The sequence below is a fragment of the Anneissia japonica genome, unplaced genomic scaffold (genome assembly GCF_011630105.1).
Source record: "Anneissia japonica isolate Jap-2015-1 unplaced genomic scaffold, ASM1163010v1 scaffold287577_len299045_cov155, whole genome shotgun sequence".
Taxonomy (NCBI): Eukaryota; Metazoa; Echinodermata; class Crinoidea; order Comatulida; family Comatulidae; genus Anneissia; species Anneissia japonica.
The window spans coordinates 74895-97256 of NW_022686369.1; the positions used below are offsets into that span (position 1 = coordinate 74895).

Consider the following 22362-nt stretch of genomic DNA (forward strand, 5'->3'; position numbering starts at 1 on the left):
CACAATTTGTGTTAGTATTTGTTACCAAAAATTTTAAGGTAAAAATTATAAACACTATGATTTAATTATAGCATTGTCACAAGTGGTTTCTACAACAACACATGATTATTCTATTGAACATATTTCATTATGTATATGATTATACAGTACGTCTTGTATTATTTATTATATATTTTTTTAATGTTTGTTAATATTTGTTAATATAATGTAAATTTGTACAATATTTTGTTGTGAATATTTTTCTGCATCAGTTAACCTAGTGCATGTACTGTAGTAATAAACAATTAATATTCAACTTTATTGATACTGTTGTATTTATTTGACTATGAAAATCATGTAAAATAAACAATACAAAATTTATTATATAGTACAGTACTTAGTAACCATAACTGCCATCAACAAGACACAGATGAAAACAATTCCGCCAAACACTGGCTAATTTACAGTAACTATAAAAGCAATGTATATACTGAAGATTTTTATCTAGCAAACAATGGGCAGTTCAATGAAATAATAATACAAGGAGAGAATTAATGAGATGAGGTATGCAGATGATACCATATTGTTTTTAGAGTGCAGAAATGCTAAAGACTCTTGTGTGCTGTTAGAGCAGGGAGTGAAAGAAAAAAATCTGAAAATAAATGGGAAGAAGACAGAATCAGAAGGTAATCCGATAATCCTGATGGATGGTGAACCTCTTAAAATAGTAACTAGACATGAAGATGCTAGCCAGATATTGGCGAAATTAAAAGAAGGAAAGTAATTGGGATGAACAAAATTAGATGAAGTACTATGGAAAGGCCAGAACGTATATACAAAAGTTCCAATCTTAAGAGCGTGCATATTCCCTACAGATATACTGTATGGATGCGAGTCCTGGATTCTAAATGAAAAAGTGAAGGCTGCCATAAAATGTTTTTGAGATGAAGTGTTACTGAAGAGTAATGGCCGTTTCGTGGAGGGAACACAGAACAAATTAATCAATAAGAGGACAATTGGGCATTGAAGAAACATGGCTAATAAAACGTCACACTTCTCTAGAGAAGACATTTATGGAAGGCAGATTTGAGGGAAAAAGAGGTAGCGGACGACCAAGGATACGATGGGAGAAAGGCTACTAAACATCAGTTTAGCCTAGGCAGGCAGAATGGCAACAGAAAGAGCTTCCTTCCGTGTAGCTATCAGGGATGCTACATCCAACTGAGGATTTGCAGGATCAGTAAGTACTGTAACTAACTAAAGCTTTAACATATATTAAGGAAAACAGTTGAATGTAATCTAATACATTTGGTAGACAAAATATACTCTCAAATATAAAACCACTATAAAACTGATATAAAATCCATTTTTTAACTTAAATATTATTTAAGATTAATACATTTATTTTATCTAGTTAATTTTTGTCCAACAGAAATTTCAGCTAGTTCTGTAAATATTAAAAAGAAAATATTTGATAATTCTACTTTAGAAAACTATACAGAATTTGCTAGTAAATACTTAATTTCAAATCTGCAAAAGCATCAATAATAGATGGCAACATCCAATAGCGTGGTAGACGTTGTCAATCATTGTTTTGAAATATTGTCACTCAAATCACAAAAACTAACATTGGAAGTAGGTTGTGTTAGTTAGTAAAAACAAAACAGTGCGTCAAAATAAACGCACATCGGTTGTCAAGTAGTTTTGTATTCACTACCAAACAAAAGTCTGTGAAGACAGTGCATATTTCAACAAGCTTTTTTGTTTTCATGAACAGCACAGTTGTCTCCTGAGGCCCTCCACATGCAGGTAGTGTTCGCATGACAAAATCAGCAGTAGTAAGTAATATTGCAACCTGTATCTTAATGTTTTAAATAAGACCTTCTATCACATATGCCAGTTTCAACAAATCTTTCACAAAACTTGTCAAATGTGGATATACTGTAAAATCATGACTAATAACTGAGGTATCATTCTTAGCCCTTAATAACAAGGTGAAGTTTATCCTAAATATTCAAAATACATATTGGGCTAAGCACTTAAGCTCAAGATTATGTTTTAAAGACAAACCACATGACTGTATTATGCCTTGACCGGTGGCATAGTCATTACACCCATAATGGTTTGATCATGCTAGGTTTACACTTTGTTCCCGGTGGCCACGACAACCACGTTTCAGACTACCGTGAACAAAATGGGATGGACATGAGACAATGTGAAACAACGTTGGGGGACGGGATGTGCAAATGTGACAGGTTGGATTGCCGCGGATGCTGGCGCAGAATTTTAAACTCAAAAAATTTGGCACAGCAGTCACGGTGCGAATGAGAAACCTAGTAGGCCGTAGTGAAACGGGGTGAATGCAACAAAACGTGACAGTACGTAATAGGTCGTAACATAACTTGGAGGCAGACCGTATTGGGATGGGAAGCATAAATAGGAAAAACGCCACAAATGAAACAAGAAGCAGTCGGTGAAGACCAAGCAATGAAAGAAGGCAAAGCTATGCCACCAAAAAAGTCAAGACGGAAACTTGAAACGGAAAAAATTGCCAAAATCCCACGGCGTACTACATTTCGGACAAACAGGGTTGCCGTGGCCACCGGGAACATAGTGTAAACCTAGCATTGGTCACAGATTTTTGTTGAGAATTTAGCAATTAGTCCCCACTGCTCTCATTGTCCAGTGATTTGAGGAGGCCATCTTGAGTCAACGACGGATCCATTCTGTTAAGGATTTCATCGGCAGCTCTCAGTCCTGTCTGGACAGCTCCACTTATGTAACCAGACCACAATGTGGCAGTTTCTGTACCAGCCCAGTGTACTCTGAAAAAAAAGAGGAAAAATAAATGTATTCAGCACAGAGAATTTATTGTAATTTGAGAAAGTCACTGGTTTAACGCAATTTGACGCAACACTGGTCAAGTAGGTTTAGGTGATATGAGGATGGCAGGGTTTTTGATGCCTCGCCTGTGTCCGGCGGTCGTCGGCCAACGCGATTTTGTTGAAAACGCAAAGCCATGATGCGTTCAACGTATCATTTTTAATGACGATCTGTTTGTCTTGTCATCTAACGCTCAGAGAAAGCAGGGTAGGATTCATCTGGTCGTCGGTCATATGACATAGTGTGTGCCCAGCTTTAGTTTATAAACAGAAATGACTGACTCGGCCGTTCCAAGGAAAAATAATGTAACTTATCAAAAATATAAAAGCAGTTACGTTGTTTTACCATGGGATGGCCGGGCTTTGCATTCATCTGAATTCTGTCTGTTTCGTCATTCATTTGCAGTGCCTCTCTGTAGGCACACGCTAATGACATCAATATATTACATTTAATGTTGGCTTTCAACTGCTTATCAGAATAAGCTAAAATCTCACCTATCAAATGTCTTCTGTAAGGATTTGAAAAAGAGTGTAATCGCACCAGTTGTCATGAAATTGCCTGGACATCCACCATTATACGGCTCTTCTGCCCAATCCTATATAGGACATAATTAACCAGTGCATTTTTTACTGCCAACATATTCTGTGATTAATAGCTACTAAATTTGAACAATTAAAATCAATATTTGAATTACAGGAGTTATGATTTGCCCTACCTGATGTTATCGTAACAAATACCCAGTATGTCCCCAAATGCTTGTGAAAAATTTTCAATTGATTGAGATAGGAATTGAACCCACATCCGACAGATAACTAGCCTGGTGTCATAACCACTAGACCACCAAGCTTGCACTTAGTGACAGTTGAAACCGATCCTTAAGTAGCAGTGGGTACTGCAAATATTTCAATTTGCTTAGATTTAATATATTTACCAATCCCAAAGTTAAGTTCAATTGGGTGCTACATATTTATTACAGAAAGTAAAGTTCAATTTGAAAGTGGTCTGGTGGCGGTGTGCATTCTATCGACTGTTTGCTTTAGTTAAAAAGTTTGTTTTTTTTTTTTAGCTTTTTTAATATACTCTACTGCCCTCATCGGAGCTTTCGAGATTACAAGAGCTTGTTTAATGGAATTTGTATAAACAATATATATCATTTTCAGTGAAATCATACCATTAGATTTTGCATCATGTGATATAACCAAAAGTAGTTTATTAATCGAATTGAAAATCAAACTGAATTAGTTGTAGTGTTTGATTTGTTTGACTAATATGCAGTAATAGTATAGTTGCATATCATACACTAGTGGAAATTATTATACAAGGGTTAGATTAATACATAAAAAACTTCCCGAGGGCTCGCATGTTACCTTATCAACATAGTCAATTATATCCCCACCCTCAGGGCCAAGATACTCTACTAGCTGTTTCACCACCTCTCGTCTCCTCACAGAGAGCTGAGAATATAAAGCAAAAAAAAAATTTAATAGCAAGAGACTCAAACAATACAACTGTTAAGTTGGGTACTCACTGCATTGTACAAAGGTCGTACCACCTGTCTGTGAGCACTAGACGACACAACGCCCTCTGCTGATTGTCGGTGGGAGCAGTGGTGACGCCAGCGGGGGGGGGGGGGGAGGCTGGCCCAAACTGGACAGGTCAAGTCCCCCAATCATACAGTGTTCGTCAGGAAGTCGAAGTAAAAAAAATATAAAAATAGGCCCACGCCAAGCCAACACACGTCTGTCACAGTCTAAGTGTGTCATTTCTGGCCATCCAGAGGTACCTGTTCTTAAAATAATCTCATTTGGGAGGGAGAACCCCCCCCTCTTAAACCCTTCCCCCAGCTGGGGCCTACGACTTCAAGTCCTCCCTGTCAGACATCTCACCCCCCCCTCCCTCCTCCTAGAAAATATATCCTAAAAGGGATAGTCATTAAACACAATTGTGTTGGCGGACAACCATTGGGCACAGTGATTGTCTGCTTTATAGATTGTTTTGTCAAACAAAATTCAATATTTTGAAAAGGACTTTAAATTCTCAGTTTCAAATTTCCCTCCAGGGTTTACCACTGTATATTACCTCAATTTTCCGCCACTGACGTGAATTTGCAAAGAAGCCAACCAAGGCAGGAGTTCCATTATCTGTGACCGCGTCAAGCACTACTTGAATGGGACCTGTATCGCAACCATCGATTACCGGCGCACCACCGAAACTAATTATCTCTCCAGACAGACCAGCTTCTCTCCAAAAGGCCTAAGTGAAAAAACATACTCTTACAATAGTTGAATGCTCTGTCGGCACACAAGGGTTCTTTAGAGTCAGAATTGGATTGGATTGGATTGGATTTATTCGGTGTAAACACCAAGGATAGCCCATGAAATTCTAGAAGAAGACTTATTTCCAGTGGGGTCCTTCTGGTGGTGATTGGGCAGTACACCAGGAGACAATCCCCTACTCTTTTACGAAGAGTGTACTGCATTCTTTAACGTGCACATGGGCCATAAATGCACATGGGACCAACAGCTAAACGTTTCATCCGAAAGACAGTGCACTATTGTAACTTGCCCTCCAGCTGAAACACAAGGAGAGGCAGCGATGGGAATTGAACCGAGGACCTAGAGGTCTTCACAGTTCAGTGCACACACAGTGGCTAACCAAATTAGCCGACTGAACTAAGCTCCTCTCTTAGCAGAGGGACAACGCAGCTTTACAACGGGTTCACTCATGCATGACCATGGTACGTTCTCTGCACAAAGTTGATTTGGTCAAATTGCCTCCTAGAATCCACACGACGAGAACTTAACATTCTTGCACGCGCAGATGAAATATTAATGACGTCATTACGTTCTACATTCTACTAAGTCATGCAATTGAAAACGCCCTGTTGCTGCGAGGGATCTTTAAAATAACTGTGAATCATTTTACAGCTAGTTGTAATGCTACCATATTTTGATACGTCAGGATGCATGCCACGCATGAACAAATTACTACTGTCATACAGTGGTGGCGCCAGCAGGGAGGGCATTTGCCAAAGTCGGACAGGTCTGGACACCCTTTTCGTTCGACGAACGACTAGGTCGTCAGACCAAAAATTGAAGAAAATTATAAATTTTCCTATCCAAATAACGCTATTTTGATTGCCAATCCATAATATTGTGGTCTAAAAGCATATTTAGGAATTGAGTTGTTGCGTACGTATTCTTTTTTCCATGAAAGAGAAGGTGGGTGCGGGGGTACTCCCCGGGAAAATGTTGATACCTAGATGGCGAGAAATAAGTTTTCCCGACTTCTGAAGTGTCTTTTAATGACTTTCAAGTTCTGAAAAAATCAACGTTTTCCCCTTTTGTAAATGGTCAGGTAAATTTTGTGTGTAATGGTACACACAGAAAAAAAAATTGAGTAGTTGAATACGTATTCTTTTTTCCCAGAATCGATGAACCCCAAAAAGAAAGGAGGGTCCAGGGTCCTCCCCTGGGAAAAGTTTGATTCCAAATGGCGGGAAATGAGCTTTCCCAACTTCCCATTGTAACAACGAAAATTCAGCTCACAGGTCCTGAAAAGGTACTGTAGGTCTAGAAAATTTTTTTTTAAGGGGATTTCAGGACCCCCTGACCCCCTTAGATCCGCCAATGTTATACTCAGCTCCCTGGGGAGAATTCCGCAATATTGCAGCTAGTAATCAGCGCATGGCTGTGTTCGAACATACCAGGTACCCAGTTGTACTCCTGGGTGGAGAGAATAAAACGTAGGTAAAGTGTCTTGCCTAGGGACACAAAGCAATGCGGTCCCGCAATCAAAAGTTCAACGCCTCACACGCTGTGCCACACATCACCATCATTGTCATTGCTCCTGCCGCATTCATCCTCATTGTTTCTATCGTCCTCATCATCATTACCACTTTTTTTTTATCATTATCTTTATTATAACATTATTTTATGGAAAATAAATTGGCAGGTTTACTTTTTTGTAGGTGACGATAAACTTCAGGTTGTGACCAACAGGCATCCTTTGGGCAAGGAAATGATAGTCCATAGGCAAGCTGGGCTTGAATACAATATTTTCTGGAATTAATCACAATAGGAAATTTAACACAGGATTTTTTCAGATTGCATTAATATCATCTGACAATCCCATTATAATGAGCATTAATTACTTGCTCATTTTATTCTACTGCTCATGAGCTGATTATGCTAGCAGGACTCTCTGTTCATGTGCCACATGCAGTACCTGCTCATGCCCAGATTTTAGTGAAAAAAGTGATTGATTGAGCTCGAGATCGAGTTACGGTGGACATACTGTACCAAGTGCCATGAGCGTCTTGCTTGATGGATATACCGACGCTATACAATCTCCACTATTATTATTATATCCGCCAGGAGATATATGTTTTCGTTTTGTGATGTTGGTGTGTGTGGGTGCGGGTGTGTGTGTGTGTAACGCTTTGCTGGTTTTTTTTTTCTTGTGTTCGAAATTTTTCAAAAGCGGCTGCACATACATAATTGAGAATAACAGGGAGTGTTAGGTATAGCCCAATGAAGAAATGATTAAATTTTGGTGACTGTACAGAGAAGGGTGTGGATGCAAGGACCATTTAAAGGAATTTGTCCTAGACAAGATATCCCAAAACTAATCAACTGACATGAATGCTACTTTCGTGAATTTTTAACAAAGTTACAAGGAAGAAATTATCAAGCACCGGTCATGATCCAAGTTAGGGGGTGATCTTGAGGGTTATTTAAATTTTTAAGGTCCTGCGTGTTTCTTGTGTACAAAATATCCCCAAAACAGCGGCACTGGTTTGAATGCCAGTTACAGGGATTGTTTGGTATAACCCAAGGTTTAATACATCTTTACACTTTAACATGTGATGCTAAAAACCAAATCCCCATATTTCTATTTCCATATCAATGCATTGCATGTATTTTGTTTCTAAGCTATAAAGAGTAAAGGCCAACTCAGACAGCATCGGCCGACGCAGCCCGACCCGATTTATCGTCGGGGACAGTCTTAAGCCGTCGTGAGAAATATCTTGAAAATATTAAACACGTTTAATATTCTACTACGCGACTGCCCCCGACGCACACCATCGCGTCTGCGTTCAACTCACACAGACCCGACGCGACAACAAATCACGTCGGGCTGCGTCGGCCAACGCTGTCTGAGTTGGCCTTAAAACGTGCTAGTATGTAACATGTAACATGTAAGGAATTGGCAGGTGTACAACTGATACAATTAAAGGCGTTCGAAAAATGAAGTGATTATATTTTGGTGTTGATATGGACCCTTCAAAGCAAAATGTTGCAGATCAGATATCTCAAAAACTAATCAAATCATCCAAGTGAAACTTTCATGTTAGTGTAACTTTTAAAAGAAAGAGACAAGTTATTCTACGTTTTTGAAGAGGAGTGGAGCGAAGTGAGTTGGGGTGGCAGTGGTAGTGGTTGAAGTAAATTAGGAACATTTTTTGAGAGGTTTATTTTATAGAAAGGGTTTTGCAGTGGTCGGAGATATGCTCTCTACTGAGTGTTCTTGTTATACAACAAAGGTTGATAACCGAAAACGTTTGCTCACTATTAAATAAATATATACCTGGCAACTTATTACTTTCTCTCCGGAGTTTTTTGTTTTATATATATATATATCTATATATATATCTATATCAACATACCAACACAATTAATGGGAGCTGACATGATCACATATTTCGTCTTCACCTCTTTTCCAGACTCAGTTACCACTGTCACAAACTCGTCATTTGATTGGTCAATAAGTTTCACAGGCTCACCCAACCAAACATTCTCTGAACCAATCCTTTCAGCTGCAAGTTCAGAGATTTGTTGAGCACCACCCTGTAAAAATATACTGTAGTATGTAAACAGTCAAATATTCAAAAATCTGTATCTCATTCACCATTCTGCAGTTTTTCATCAAACAACTTTTTTCTGTCGGAGCCCGACTTTAATTTTGTTCTTACCGGCTTCATTCATTTACTCATCTTTATTCATGCATTTCTTCTCCGGCATTGTTCAATTCCTTAAACATGAATGCTCCACCTCCCATTTGGTGTATTTCTACATCTTTATTCATGCTTTTTTCATATGCTCCAGTTCACCTATTTACCATGAAATTTCATTGCATTTTTTCACTCCTATAAATACTTTTAAGTGATTTTAAGCATCGTTACACCGAAGATGGCAGTGCTGAAACATGTTTGTGCCAAGACTTTTTATAATAAAACAGTTGGGCTCAGCCTAAATCATATAATTGAAATCCATTGTGATTTTATTTTGATTTATTACATAACTGCTGTTACACTGTTTATGCATATGCATGAATAACAAATAGTTCCTTCATATTTAAAGTCTTTTCACAGCATATTTTTAATTTTTTCCTCTTTTTGTATATATCACACTAGGCTCTGTCCAGAATACAAAATTTTCTTTGATAAAACTGTTGTATGGCCATATATAGTCATGATGCCCATATATAGTCATGATGTACCTATATATGGCCATAGTGTGATGTCATCATGACCATATTTAGGCATGTCACATGTTTTTGATAAAATCTGATAGTCTGGACAGGGCTTTAGGCTCTGTCCAGATAATCAAATATTTTCTTTGACAAAAAATATGTTGTATGCCCATATATAGTGATGATGTGCCTATATACAGTATGGTCAGGATGTGATGTCATCATAACCATTTCTAGGCTTGTCACACAAAAAAATTACCTTGATGCGAAATCCCTGAGCTCCTTCTTTGGTGCTTTCCATCATTTCCTCAAAGCCCCCAGCACCGCTTGCACCATGAAGTAGGCTTAACAGAGAAAGTTCTTTCGGAGTCACTCCACTTGTTGTAGAGATGATAATATCAATCAATTCACGAGCATCTGGAAACGATCAAAATTTATGAAATGAACCACGTTCTGGCAAAAAGGTTGTCAACACAGGCCAGTTGATTAAATGAGCTATAAAATATTGGAGATCAAATTTTTTTTTTAGATTAACACTAACAGTTTAATGTCTAATCAATCATGGCCTAAAGTCTTAAGCTTGTTTTCCACTTGTGAATTTATTTGCGCGATTCAAAGGCGTCAGTTCGGTTCCTGGGCTCTAATTTGTCGCGCATTTTTTCCATTCGCAAAAAGTAGAAATAGCAGTAGTAGCAGTGCTGCCTGCACATGGATCGACGCTTTAAGCCTGTTTTCCACTAGGAAAATTTATTTGCGCGAATTGAAAGTGTCGGTCTACACGCATGCACATTCAAAATTCCATTGGTGTTTTTCACTTCAGCGAAATCAGTAGTTCGAACTGTTTCTATTTTTTGTTAAGTGAAAATATGTGTGAATCAGAGCTCAGGGAGCCAACCAAAGCTTTCAATTTGAGCAAATAAATTTGTCTAGTGGAAAACGGCCTTTAGTTCAGGAAATGGTCATAAATCGTTTATTTAACTTTATTTTGGTAGGTTATTCCATTTAACAATGTAGGTACAAATACTTTGGAAGGCGATTACTTAAAACACTGGTTATCGTTTAAGAGTGCTGTTTTCACTCCCCAATAACTAAGGTTTGAATTGTGTAATTTAAATGAATAACCCTCATTTTAAAGATTACATCATGAAAAAGATATCTGAAAAGATACCTACCAATAATGATATTAAATATGGAGAAAAAGATTCAAACGGTGTACAGTATTTAGATGCTGATATCATTTAAGCAACCTCAAGTTTTCACTTTAATTTATTCATAAGAGGGTGATCCAAGGGGCCCATAGGGGAAGACCCGGGTCATACTAATTACCGTCAACAAGCGTTAGTATACGTGTACATTTAATACTAATTACCATCAACAAGCGTTTTGTTAATTATATGTGTTGTTGACAGTAATTATTATAAATAATTCTATAGTTCTTTATTTTAGGACTAGGGCTACTAACCAGTAATGGCTCTAGGATAGCATTTTGGGGAGGCCTAAGCTGTCTGACAGGGGGACTGAGCTCGTAGACCCAAGCTGAGATTTTTTTAAGAATGGTAACCTCTGGATCCATGGCTGGAAATGGCACTCTCAGACTGTGACAGACATACAGTATGTTGGCTTTGTGTGGGCCTATTTTTATATTTTTTATGGTCTGACACTAATGTGTATATCACAGGACGCTAATTGTATGACAGCGCTTGTTGATGATAATTAGTAAATGTTCATGCATACTTATTACCGTCAACAACGCTTGTTGACAGTTATTGACGGTAATTAGTATGACCGGAGGGAACATAAAGGAAATGTACTTCTGTGTCTCCCTTTAAGTCTGCCATTAATTTAACACCTTTGGTCCACATGTTCTTCTTCAGGAACGTGTCAACAGTCATACTATCCCACTCCTCGGCTTGCTTGCATGCACAGGGGTCATCGTGAGGTACTTTTTTTGACATGCGATTCATCTAGAAAGAATATAATTTATGTTATAGTTCTGTACATTTCCTAATGCCAGAATTTTTTAGAAAGTAAATTGTTAATTGTTACAACACAAAATAAATTTGACTTCCTGCAACAAAATACTTTTTCCACATAAAAATTCCTCCCATGTACATAGGCTGGGGGAAGCAGGGATGTGGATGCATTCCCCTCCCCATAGAAGAATTAGTTCCACTATGTGGGTTAAAATACTAAAATTTAGTTCCACATCTAAGTTTTTCGCACACCCTTACCTTGGCCGAAATGAGCCCATGCCCCTTCTGCTATACCTGCAGCAACATTTCTTACCTTCGTTATCACAGACCCTAGATCAAGTAAGCCCACAAACGAGACCTTTAGACTGGAGCTAAATTTGCGGATCTTGCCATCGCTCAGCCGCAGGAACTTTGACCCTGCTGCGTACTGCTCATAGTATTCCAACCCAAGCTCCTTCATCAGCCATATAATGTGGTGCTGTGTTCTGAAATTAGGAAAAAAACAAACATGAGATTACAGGTTATTTCTGAAATCGGGTATAGGCCCACCCCTGACTTTGGCGTAATTTTCATGCAAAATGAGGTACTCGGGTGTATAATCCCCGCCCAAAGATTTGAGTGCAGTAATAAATTATTTTGTAATGAAATGCCTAAATATTCTTTAAAGTTTGAGTTGACAGCTTGAAATACATCGTAAATCAGATGCATTTACGTACTATACGGCCGACCAAGTACACTTTTTTTTAATTTATTAAAACCAGTAAAATTTTGCCCAGGCTCAGTGTTCTTATTTTTTGGTTGATTTCAGGCTCAAAATGTTCTTATTTTGTTCTTATTTTACACACATTTCAAACATAGAAAATTATTATTGTACAGCAGTATACTACTGTACTGGAATGTACCAGTAGATAAAGGCCTTGGAAAAAATGGTCCCTGAAAAAATGGCCACGGACAAAAAGATCCCAGAAAAAAGGCCCGGGAAAAATGGCCCCAAATGACAGGTACACATACTGTACTGTGTACTGTATAGAGGGTATTACCTAGTCAAACCTACTGTATTGACCTACATCTGTCTTTGAAGTAATGCGCCCACATTCCTGTGGGCGAATTTTTTGGGTGAAGAACAGAGTTATGTAATTGTGTGCGGCGAACTTTTAATATGTCTTTAATTGTGCGAGGTACTTTTGAATTTGTTGCAGAGTTCTTTAATTGTGCGCTGGGAACTATTGAATTTGTGGCGGACTTCTTTAATTGTGCGAGCCTATAGTTTTGAATTTGTTGCGGACTTCTGTAATTGTGCGAGGTACATTTGAATTTGTTGCGATATTCTATTTAAATTGTGCGTGACAGTTGTGGGCTACCGTAGGACATTGGCTTTTAACACAAAAGACAATTGAGACGCTGTACAATAGAATTTGTATATTAAAACCTTCAAATCAGTGGCGTACCAAAAAAAAAAATCAGCCCCCCCCCCACCATTTCAAGATTTCTAGATACGCCATTGCTTCAAATTCCTACAAATTAGGCCCTATGTGTTATTTTTGACTATCTGCATTTTTGGATCCTTTGGATAAGCCCACCCACATCCCCCCACCAAACTTGACGCAATATTGTGTAGGGGGAGGCTTATACCCGCGTCAGTTTTTGGGTCAGCAAACTGGTCTCAGCAATCTGGCATTCGTGAACAGGATATCGACCATCTGGCCCGGGGACATGCACCCCAGTCACCCTACTCCCCACCCACGTGCAGCCAGTGGATGTTTTTTCTCACTAGATATTTTTTCTTTGGTCTCCCTGAGTGTCTTCATCCTGCCGCTTGAGTGATAGTGACATCATTTTGAATTACTGTACCTTCCAATCCATTGTCCACCAAGGTCAAACAATTCCTGCCCACCTTCGACATTTACTTTTTCTGTCAGTGTTCGACCTCCAAGTCTGTCTGTAATTAAAAGTGCCAAGTTGTATTACTGCGAAGATACTGTATTTCTGCATGTTTATAATAACAGTGTGAAGAGGGCCTACTTAGCGCGACAACGTACGCAACGCAACGTACGCAAGTTGAAAGTTGAATTCGAACTTTGATACAGTTCCCACCTACCACTGCACATAAACGCAATGATTTTTACTGTGCTAGAATCAGGAAAAATATATAAATCAATGTAATATCAGGGGTGGCGCGCCAGAATTTGTCCGACTGGGTGTGGGTGTGGCGAGATATGTTACAGACGAAAAAAGTGGGCGTGGTGATCTCTTGATAAGCCCCAAAAAATGACAATAAGGAGTTTCCGGCGGGGTTTCAAATAAAAGGTTATTTGCGATGTAATCGATTTTAGAGGTTACTAATTATGTAAAAAGACACAGGCCTAAATTTTTTTCTCCCCGACGACTTGTGTTTTTTCTCCCTGACCGGGGAAGGGGTGGGCAGTGGGTAGATCTCCCTCCCCACCCGATCCTGTCATCACCCCTGTATAAATATATAAATACTAGTTTTTGAAGAACGGTTGGGTATAGATGCGTAGCATATATATAACTATACAAAAGCACTAACTACAAATCCCTCGGTTAGAGTATGCTCAAATTATCATTTTCCTTGCTTTGCGTAAAGCTATGTATTCAACTTTTAAAGAATACACAAATAAAACAACGCAAAGACGATCCGCAATATAAAACGCAAAAGTTGAGTAGCGTCGTCGGTTCCTACTTGGAAGCCGCCGAACCCAGGCTCGCGTTGCGTCACTTTGCGTCCATACGTTACTTCTGCGTCGTCGTTGCGTTGCGTCCTAGTGGGAACCAAGAGCTAGACCACTTACCCTTTGCCTCTACCAGGAGTACTTTGATATCCCCGCTACCTTTCTTGGAGAGAACCTGGTTAAGCCGATATGCAGCCGATGTGCCCGCGACGCCTCCACCAACAACAACTACATCATAAATTACATTATCGCAGACACGTTCCTTTTCTAAAGACATTTTTTTTAATGTATCTTATAACAACTCTCTTGTATTATTTAGCCATATATTCAATGTTGAAATACAAATGAATGAAACACAGCCGTATATATACACCGATTGATTGATTGAATACCACCGCGGCAGCTGTAAATTAAGGGCGTTTTCCCCGCAAATGTTTACCTATACGCATGCGCAATTGAGTCTCTCGCGATGATAATTAAACTGCGCATGCGTATAGGTCGATTCGCGCGAATAAATTCGTCTATACAATACAATATAATACAACAATGTGTCACGAGCATATGATCACGGGATTGTGCTCACGAGCCTATATACTTTTATTAGATCTGTCACCGGATATCAAAACACCTCAGAGACACTGAAAATATTTTTGATAAATGTGATTTACAAATTATGTTTAATACTGAACGCGCTAGGCCTTTTTTCAGGGAAAAAATATTTTATAAAATAACATAAAGTGGTTTGATAAGGCTCAAACTAATATATAAATCTTCTTTAACTAATTACTTGATATATAAAAATATCAAAAATGGAAAAGTATTTATTGGAAAAGTTTACCTACGGTACCATGCGTCAAGTTTAAAAAAGCTCGTTATAATTCATTACCTCTTGAAGAAAGAAAGGATACATGGTCATCTCAAAATTTAGGTCTGTGCTACGCTTAATAGGCCTGTGTAATTGTGGTGGAGAGGAAACAATTTATTATTTCATATTTAACTGCACAGATTGAAGCATATTAGGAAACCAAAGAATTTAAAGAAGACATACATCACAATTTAATATGTACTTTGAAATTATTCACTACAGGCTCTCAGAAATATCACCTATTTTTCGATGATCTACAGTAGGCCTAGTAATTCACAATGAATACCAATACAAATTACAGAAAGATGTCTATGCCGTGACAGGGCCGGCGGAATGTTTTTCAAAGTGGGGTGGGGGGAGGGGCCACTAGTAAAATGAATGGAATATGAATCAACCGGGATCTGGGTTCAAATTTAGGGGGTAGGAGTCAACCTTTTCCCTAAAACCCCAAAAAGGAAGGGGGTCTTTTTGATGCCTGATGGCGGCGGGATAAGCTTTCCCTACTTTTTTGAGGTGTCTTTTAATGACTTTGAAGTTTGAAAATTCAAGGTTTTGCTTCTTTTGGAAACTGTCATGTAAACTTTTTTATTCTTAATACATTAAATATGGTCTGTTTACGTGTGTAACATAAAAAAATTGAGTAGGACGGTCGCATAGGTATTTTTTTCCATGAATCGATAAATTCCTAAAGAGAAAGGGGCAAGGGATTCTCCCTGGGAAAATTTTTATTCATAGAAGGCGGGAAATTAGCTTTCCCGACTTTTGAGGTGAGAATTTCTGACTGGGAGGGGGCGGGGGCACAATATGAAGTTCTCGCCGCCACGTCACCTCAGCCCACCATGGTTGGTTTAAACTAAGTGGCAAATAACTGAGCTCGATTCCATGAATCGATGAACCCCAAAGAAAAACGGGGGTCCAGGTCCCCCCCCCCCCGGGAGAATTTCGGTTTCTAGATAGCGGGAAATGAGCCCCAAAGGGGAGTTTGGGTTCTCCCTGGGGGGAATTTCTAGATGGCGGGAAATAAGCTTTTCCTTATTGAAAACGGTCAGGTAAATTTTTCTCATTTCTCAATAGGCCTTTTTATGTGTGTACCGGTATACATACGTTGCATACGTAGGTCTATACCGTATTATTTTTTTCTGTGAATCGATAAATCCCCAAAAGAAAATGGGGTCGGGGTCCTCCCTGGGAAAAAAGTTATTCCTAGATGGCGGAAAAAGAGCTTTCTCGACTGCTAATTTTCTTATTGTAACACAAAAAAGAAGAAAAATCAGCTCACGGGTCCTCAAAAGGTAGGGCTAGAATTTTTAATTTTTTTTGGCGGGGTGGGTCAGACTCCTGACCCCGAGGTGCACCAATGTGAATTGCGAGAAAATGTAACTCCGTCGGGAACTGGATGAACACCTGTCTTTCCCCTTCCTCTCCTCCTTCTCCCCTCTTTCTTTTCTTGCATTTGTTTCCGATCATACAAAAATCTGCATAGGCCTATACATATATTTTCTGCTAAAAATCAATTTTTATATATTGTATGTTTAAGACATGCTATAATGGGCGATTCCGCTGTTGGATGTAATTGAAATAAAATAAAATAAATTTAATTTATGCATGGAAGAACGCAATGACATTCATAACACTTTTCCAGTAAACAACTACTGTAATATATATTCAACATTATTTGATGCCAATAATTCAAATTGAATGTTTTGTTTATAGGCCTACTACTGTACTCTTTGTAATGTAATTTTCTATTCTTTGTTTGACTAATTAAACTGTTTAAACTTCTGTCTTTTTACAGTATTTTATTTAATTGTATCTTATTTAATTGGTCTATATATTTTAACCATAATTATTCCATTATGAACGCCAAGTTATGTATCCATGTATTTTACTTCTGTAAGTTACCATCAATAACCATCTCTGTCATTCTGTAACATAGGCCTTTAATTCATCCATGTTGTTCCTTTTGTTTTCAATTTAATTTCTTTACACTTTTTTCTTATGGATGCACCATAAGGTATTGTCTGATATGTGCCCACTGATGAAAAAGTCAATCCAATAAATACCATATTATTGTGCAACGGTTTTAGTTCCCAAAAACAACATTTTTCTCGATCGATAGGGTTGAGTGTAACTGCATTTCACAATACTGTGTTTGCTACTCGTGATGATGTGTTCGTTTGTTGAAGTTCTTTGCCACTCGTGATGATGTGTGTGTTTGTTTGTTTAAGGTTCTTGATGATGATGTGTTTGTTTAAGAGTCTGTGTTTTCTACTCTAAACAAACGAACGGAATTTATACCCAAATGCCGGCACGAAGTGCTTGCTAACTATGCTGTTAAGTAAAGTATTTCGTCACGGTTCCGAATCCTCACCCGTTAGCTAAGCAAACCTATGTTATATCAGGAAACAATTAAATTACACTACACACTCTTCTCATTCATCACCTGATGATCGCATATGTCGTGAAACAGTCAGGCTCCGGAGATAAAACAATTTTGATATTAAAATTGTAACTGATCGACAGAGATAAGTTGTTTGACGAAAAACTAGAAAACGGTGAATGAGATTCCTGTGGGGGGAAATGGGTGTAACCACCCATCTTTAACATATTTTTTTTAATATATCGCTGTCGCTGTCGGTTTTATATATAAGTAAACAGTCTTAAATTATATATAATTTAAAAGTGTTTACAGCTATCTTGAATTATATCATATACAACTATTTATTTTCAGCTGTACCTAGGCCTATTGTGTAATAGAGTGTATCTGGCGGTTATTTGAATGTGTTCAACCATGAAGCATCTGTTGTCTAATGGTTATGACGCTCGCCTTGACAGCGAGAAATTGAAGGTTCGAATCCCGTCAGAAGCATTTTATTACACAATTATTATTATTATTCATTTGTTTATTACATTCGTTGAGAGCAGTGGCGTATGTAGAGGGTGAGCTGAGGGAGGGGTGCACGCCCCTTCAAAAATTACTCGCGCCCCCACCTAGTCGCCCCCCCCCCTAAAAAAACACTTTCAAGTATCACCTTATTTTGCGAGTTAGCACTCCTCAACTGATCATCGAGTCCCCCTACTTCACCTTCGCGCCCCAAATCAGCACCCCCATTTCAAGACTTCAGATACGCCACTGGTTGAGAGTATCATGTCCTTTATTAGAACACTGTATTTGAACGACGTCGATTGAATATAGAGCCATGGAAACATTATGTCGATTCGATGAGGATTTATCGTGTATACAATAACAAAATATTTTGACAAATCCATTCAAATGACCTCATAATCATGGAAAACGATAAAATCATTGTTACTACTACGATTTTATCGTTTTCCATGATTATGACGTCATCTGAATTGATTTGTCAAAATATGTTGTTTATCGTAAACATGATAAATCGTTATCGAATCTTCTTACTGTAAAAACTTCTCTTATTTTCTATATGAACATTTGCTATTTAGCTTTTTATTGTTATCGTTGTCGTTGCAAGTATAAACAGGCCTTTAATCTGATTTTTGTATAGAAGAATATGTTTCGTTTAACGACCGAGCAAAAAAGCTTCGAAAAAAGGAAGGGCCGTGTCGGGCGGTATACTGTTATTTGTAAAATGTGAATTATCAAAATATGTTAAAAGATTAGAATTTGATGATGATTTTATTTGGCTTAAAGCTGTTCTTCCAGGTAATTCAGACCCATTCATAATTTGTCATTATATATTTTTTCATCTAGCTATCTTTCTTTTTATTAATATTTTAAGAGGAAATGTCCCACTCAGCAAAGTCCGCATCACAACAGACAAATTTAAAAAAGAGACAAAAAGCAGAGCAAACAGCAAAAACAGCACATTCATAGAGAAAAAAGAAACGTCAATAAATGTTTTTATATTTTTTTTTAAATAGTATAAAAATAAATCATTATTAAATTTTATTATTTTCCTTAAAAAACTATGTAAAAAAATATATCATTATGTAAAAAAGAAGCACGCCCAAACAAGAACAACCAAATACATCAAACAATGTTATGTGTACCGGTCACGTCAAGGAGATGAAGCTTAAGTATCCTTTTAAAGGAAGAAATTGACAATCCCTCACTGAATTTAATTGTGAAAGGAAGGGAATTCCAATAGTTAGCTCCACAACACCCAATAAAATTTCTACCATAGTTTCGAGAAGCTTTATAAGGGTAGATGTTGTATAAACCCTTTCCGGCCCTAGAGGTGATAGAGGTTCTTTTACAAATGAGATCGATAACCGGAGAAGTAGCCAATGAATAGAAGCATTTAAAAATAAAAAGAATAGTATGGAATTGCCACCGTGTGGAGAGATCCATTAAGTTAAGTTAAGTAGCGGTTTTGGGACTTAAGCGTTTGATAAACCTGATCCCTCTATTAAAGATAATATATAAAGGATGAAGAATGAAATTATAAGTCTGAGACCAAGCAATACTACAGTATTCTAAATAAGGACGAACAAGACTGTTAAACAGGGTGATTTTAACATCAAGTGGTAGGAAACCTAAATGACACAGACATCTAAGAGCTACTCTAGATTTAATACTAACGTATTTAACATGTTCTTGGAATGTTAGTTTTTCATCTAATACGACCCCAAGGAGTTTAGACGAAGACTTAACTTCAAAAACTGAATTATTAATGATAATTGGATGAATCTCACTACGGAATTTATTCATTACAAAAAAACATGGAATATGTTTTTTTCGTATTAATTTTTAAGTGGTTATCAGAAGCCCAAGTATCAGTTATTTTGAGGTCAGTTGAGAGGTTATATGTTACAACTTCGCAATTTGGTCCGGTAGAGTATAAAGTAGTGCCATCTGCATATTGTAGTAAGGAGCAAGAACTGATTATTGAAGGCTTGTCATACAAATAAGTAGAAAAGAGAAGCGGACCCAAGAGAGATCCCTGGGGGACGCCTCGTAATACAGGAGTCCACTGAGAAAGAGAATCACAGCATTTCACTCTTTGATAAGCATTTACCGTGAAAGCCAATCGAATGTAATTTTTGAAGAAGTCAAAAGAGTCAAAAGCCAGAGAGTAATCAATCATGACAGCACCTAGAACATGATTTTTGTCGTATGCCAACCTGGCTTCGTTGACTAACTTAACTAGTAAATCCTGGACCGAATGGGTAGGTCGAAAGCCAAACTGACAGGACAGAAGTATTGAATGTTTGTCAAGAAAGTTAAAGGTTTGCTCATAGACGATTCTCTCGTGAACTTGAGCAATTATGGGCATGATTGAAATTGGTCTATATAGTTGCTTATATCAGTATGCGAACCCCCTTTGTGAATGGGTCGAACAACTGCTGTCTTCCGTTCCAAGGGTAAGACACCCTGTGTAATGCACAGATTGAAGATAAATGAAAGTGAAGTGTTAATTACATAATGTTTATCGAGAACATGTGTGAACAAAGCTTTCCATTCAGACCATATTTCATTAATATCGACAAGATCGGTCAGATTTGTCCAGTCGACATTATTAAGGTCTTGGATAAGAGAATCAATATTACATCCTTGGAGAGTGAGGAAAGAGGTGGTTTGGGGTTCTATTAAAGGAGGTATAACAGTGGGTATCAAACCATATAGAAGTGAGTGGTCGCTAATGCCAATGTCAAGTACATGAACATCGTCTAAAAGGGTCGACCTACTGGAAGCCATAACGTCAATTAGGGATGCACTACCTCCCTCACATCTCGTATGCTCTTTAACATGTTGAGTTAATTCAAATTCCAAAAAGCCAATTAATTTTTTCTTCCCTGTATCTTCTGGTACCTTTAACAAATTAATGTTACGATCACCGGTTAAGATAAGGTTAGAAAAGGAAGTTAACTGCATAAGGTGTTGGAGAGTTTCGGTTATTATTTCCAAAAAAACAGGTTGGGAGCCTCCAGGTGGCCTATGCACCAACGACATGAAGATGTCTATGTCTCTGAAGTCTGACATCAATAACTAAGTATTCAAGGTCAGGGCACATGTGCTTAATCACCATCCTGGAATGGAGAGAATCTGATACATAAATGATTATGCCACCCCTTTTTGTCAGACCTTTCAGCCCTGAAAAGGTCAAAACTTAGGTACTGTAATAATATTTGGAATATCTGGAGTAGTCCAGGATTCCGCAATGACAAAATACATGGATATTTAAAAATACTAATCAAATGCAAAATTTCGTCCAATTTTGGCATGAGACTACGCACATTGATATGTACTACATTCACTCCTTGCCTTTGTGAGGCAACTAAAGATTTAAGAATAAAACCTTCATCTTTATCGGAGTGATTATTATAATCTACCGGTACTTCATGGTCCGTTGTGTCCAGAAAAAGAGAGTCAGAAAATTGCGGTAGTGCAGACTTGACAGTTCCAGTAGGTATTTTCAGTAAAGTGGAAATGGAACTCAGTCTTGCTTAGACCGCTACAATTCCGGTGGAACCAAGAGTCACATATGTCACAGCAGATGGCATATTGGTTAGTGCGGATGGTCCGGTTGCAATGTGCACATTATAATGATGATAACGGACGTATTTGAGAATTTTGAACTATGTCAGAAATACGTGCTAAATACAATATTACAAATTTTATATTCTTTGGAGACTTTAACGCCCGGACTGGAGTTCTCGATCGTACCAATTTATTTGCCGATGTTAACTGCCTCCCAATTGATAACAATGAGTATGAAATATAATAGGCACGTCATTATGTAATAGATCAAACTCTGATTGTAAAACTTAATGACTATGGAAAAAAGCTGATTGAGTTATGTAAAAATACATCAATGTGCATATTTTAATGGAAGGAGAAAGGATGACGAAAAGGGCGAATTTACATGTATTAATTATAATGGCAAAAGTGTTAATGATTATTTGATTACATCTACTCTGTTCTTCACCAAAATAGTAGTTTTAAAATAGGTAGCCTAATAGAATCAAACCACTTTCCCTTAATCTTTAATATAAATTTTAGTAAAACAGACATATGTAAATGAAGGGACGAACTCCAGACAACAGGTACCAAGTTATTACTTTGACTACGAAGGTTATATATAAAATGAAAACGAAATCAAGATAAATAATGTGTTAAATGACATTGAAGCGCTAATTCAAAATAATGAGATATTAATATAATCGAGCCTAAATTCAATTGCTTATTTATTAATTTTATGAGTCCGGTGGTTGTGGATTAGGAATGATTAAACTTATATATATTTTATTTGCAGATGATATTGCGCTAATAGCAGAGTCCCAATTAAAATTACAAAAATTAATTAATGAGTTAGATAAATATTGTATTCAATATTCATATTGTAACTTCAATAATCAAATACGCGGATGACAGTAATTTCAGGGTACCTAAATGGATCTGATGTATCACCATATGTCCATGAGGTAAACAGATTTGTGGACTGGTGTGAACAAAATTATCTTCAGCTTAACATGAGTAAAACCAAAGAAATAGACCTTTCCGGAGTGTCGATCAAAC

At 37.7% G+C, this 22362-nt stretch overlaps 1 protein-coding gene across 1 annotated transcript; it reads right to left on the minus strand.

Moving 5' to 3' along the window:
- Positions 1–296: 296 nt before the first annotated feature.
- On the minus strand, positions 297–14420 carry LOC117116816 (probable flavin-containing monoamine oxidase A). Its single transcript, XM_033260915.1, has 11 exons — positions 14120–14420; positions 13161–13248; positions 11623–11794; positions 11186–11300; positions 9596–9753; positions 8531–8711; positions 6823–6923; positions 4942–5115; positions 4230–4316; positions 3357–3457; positions 297–2804 (listed from the first exon to the last, which is right to left on the minus strand). Exons 1-11 carry the CDS (start codon positions 14274–14276, stop codon positions 2639–2641), a joined length of 1500 nt encoding a protein of 499 aa, XP_033116806.1. The 5' UTR covers positions 14277–14420; the 3' UTR covers positions 297–2638.
- Between the last annotated feature and the right edge of the window lie 7942 nt (positions 14421–22362).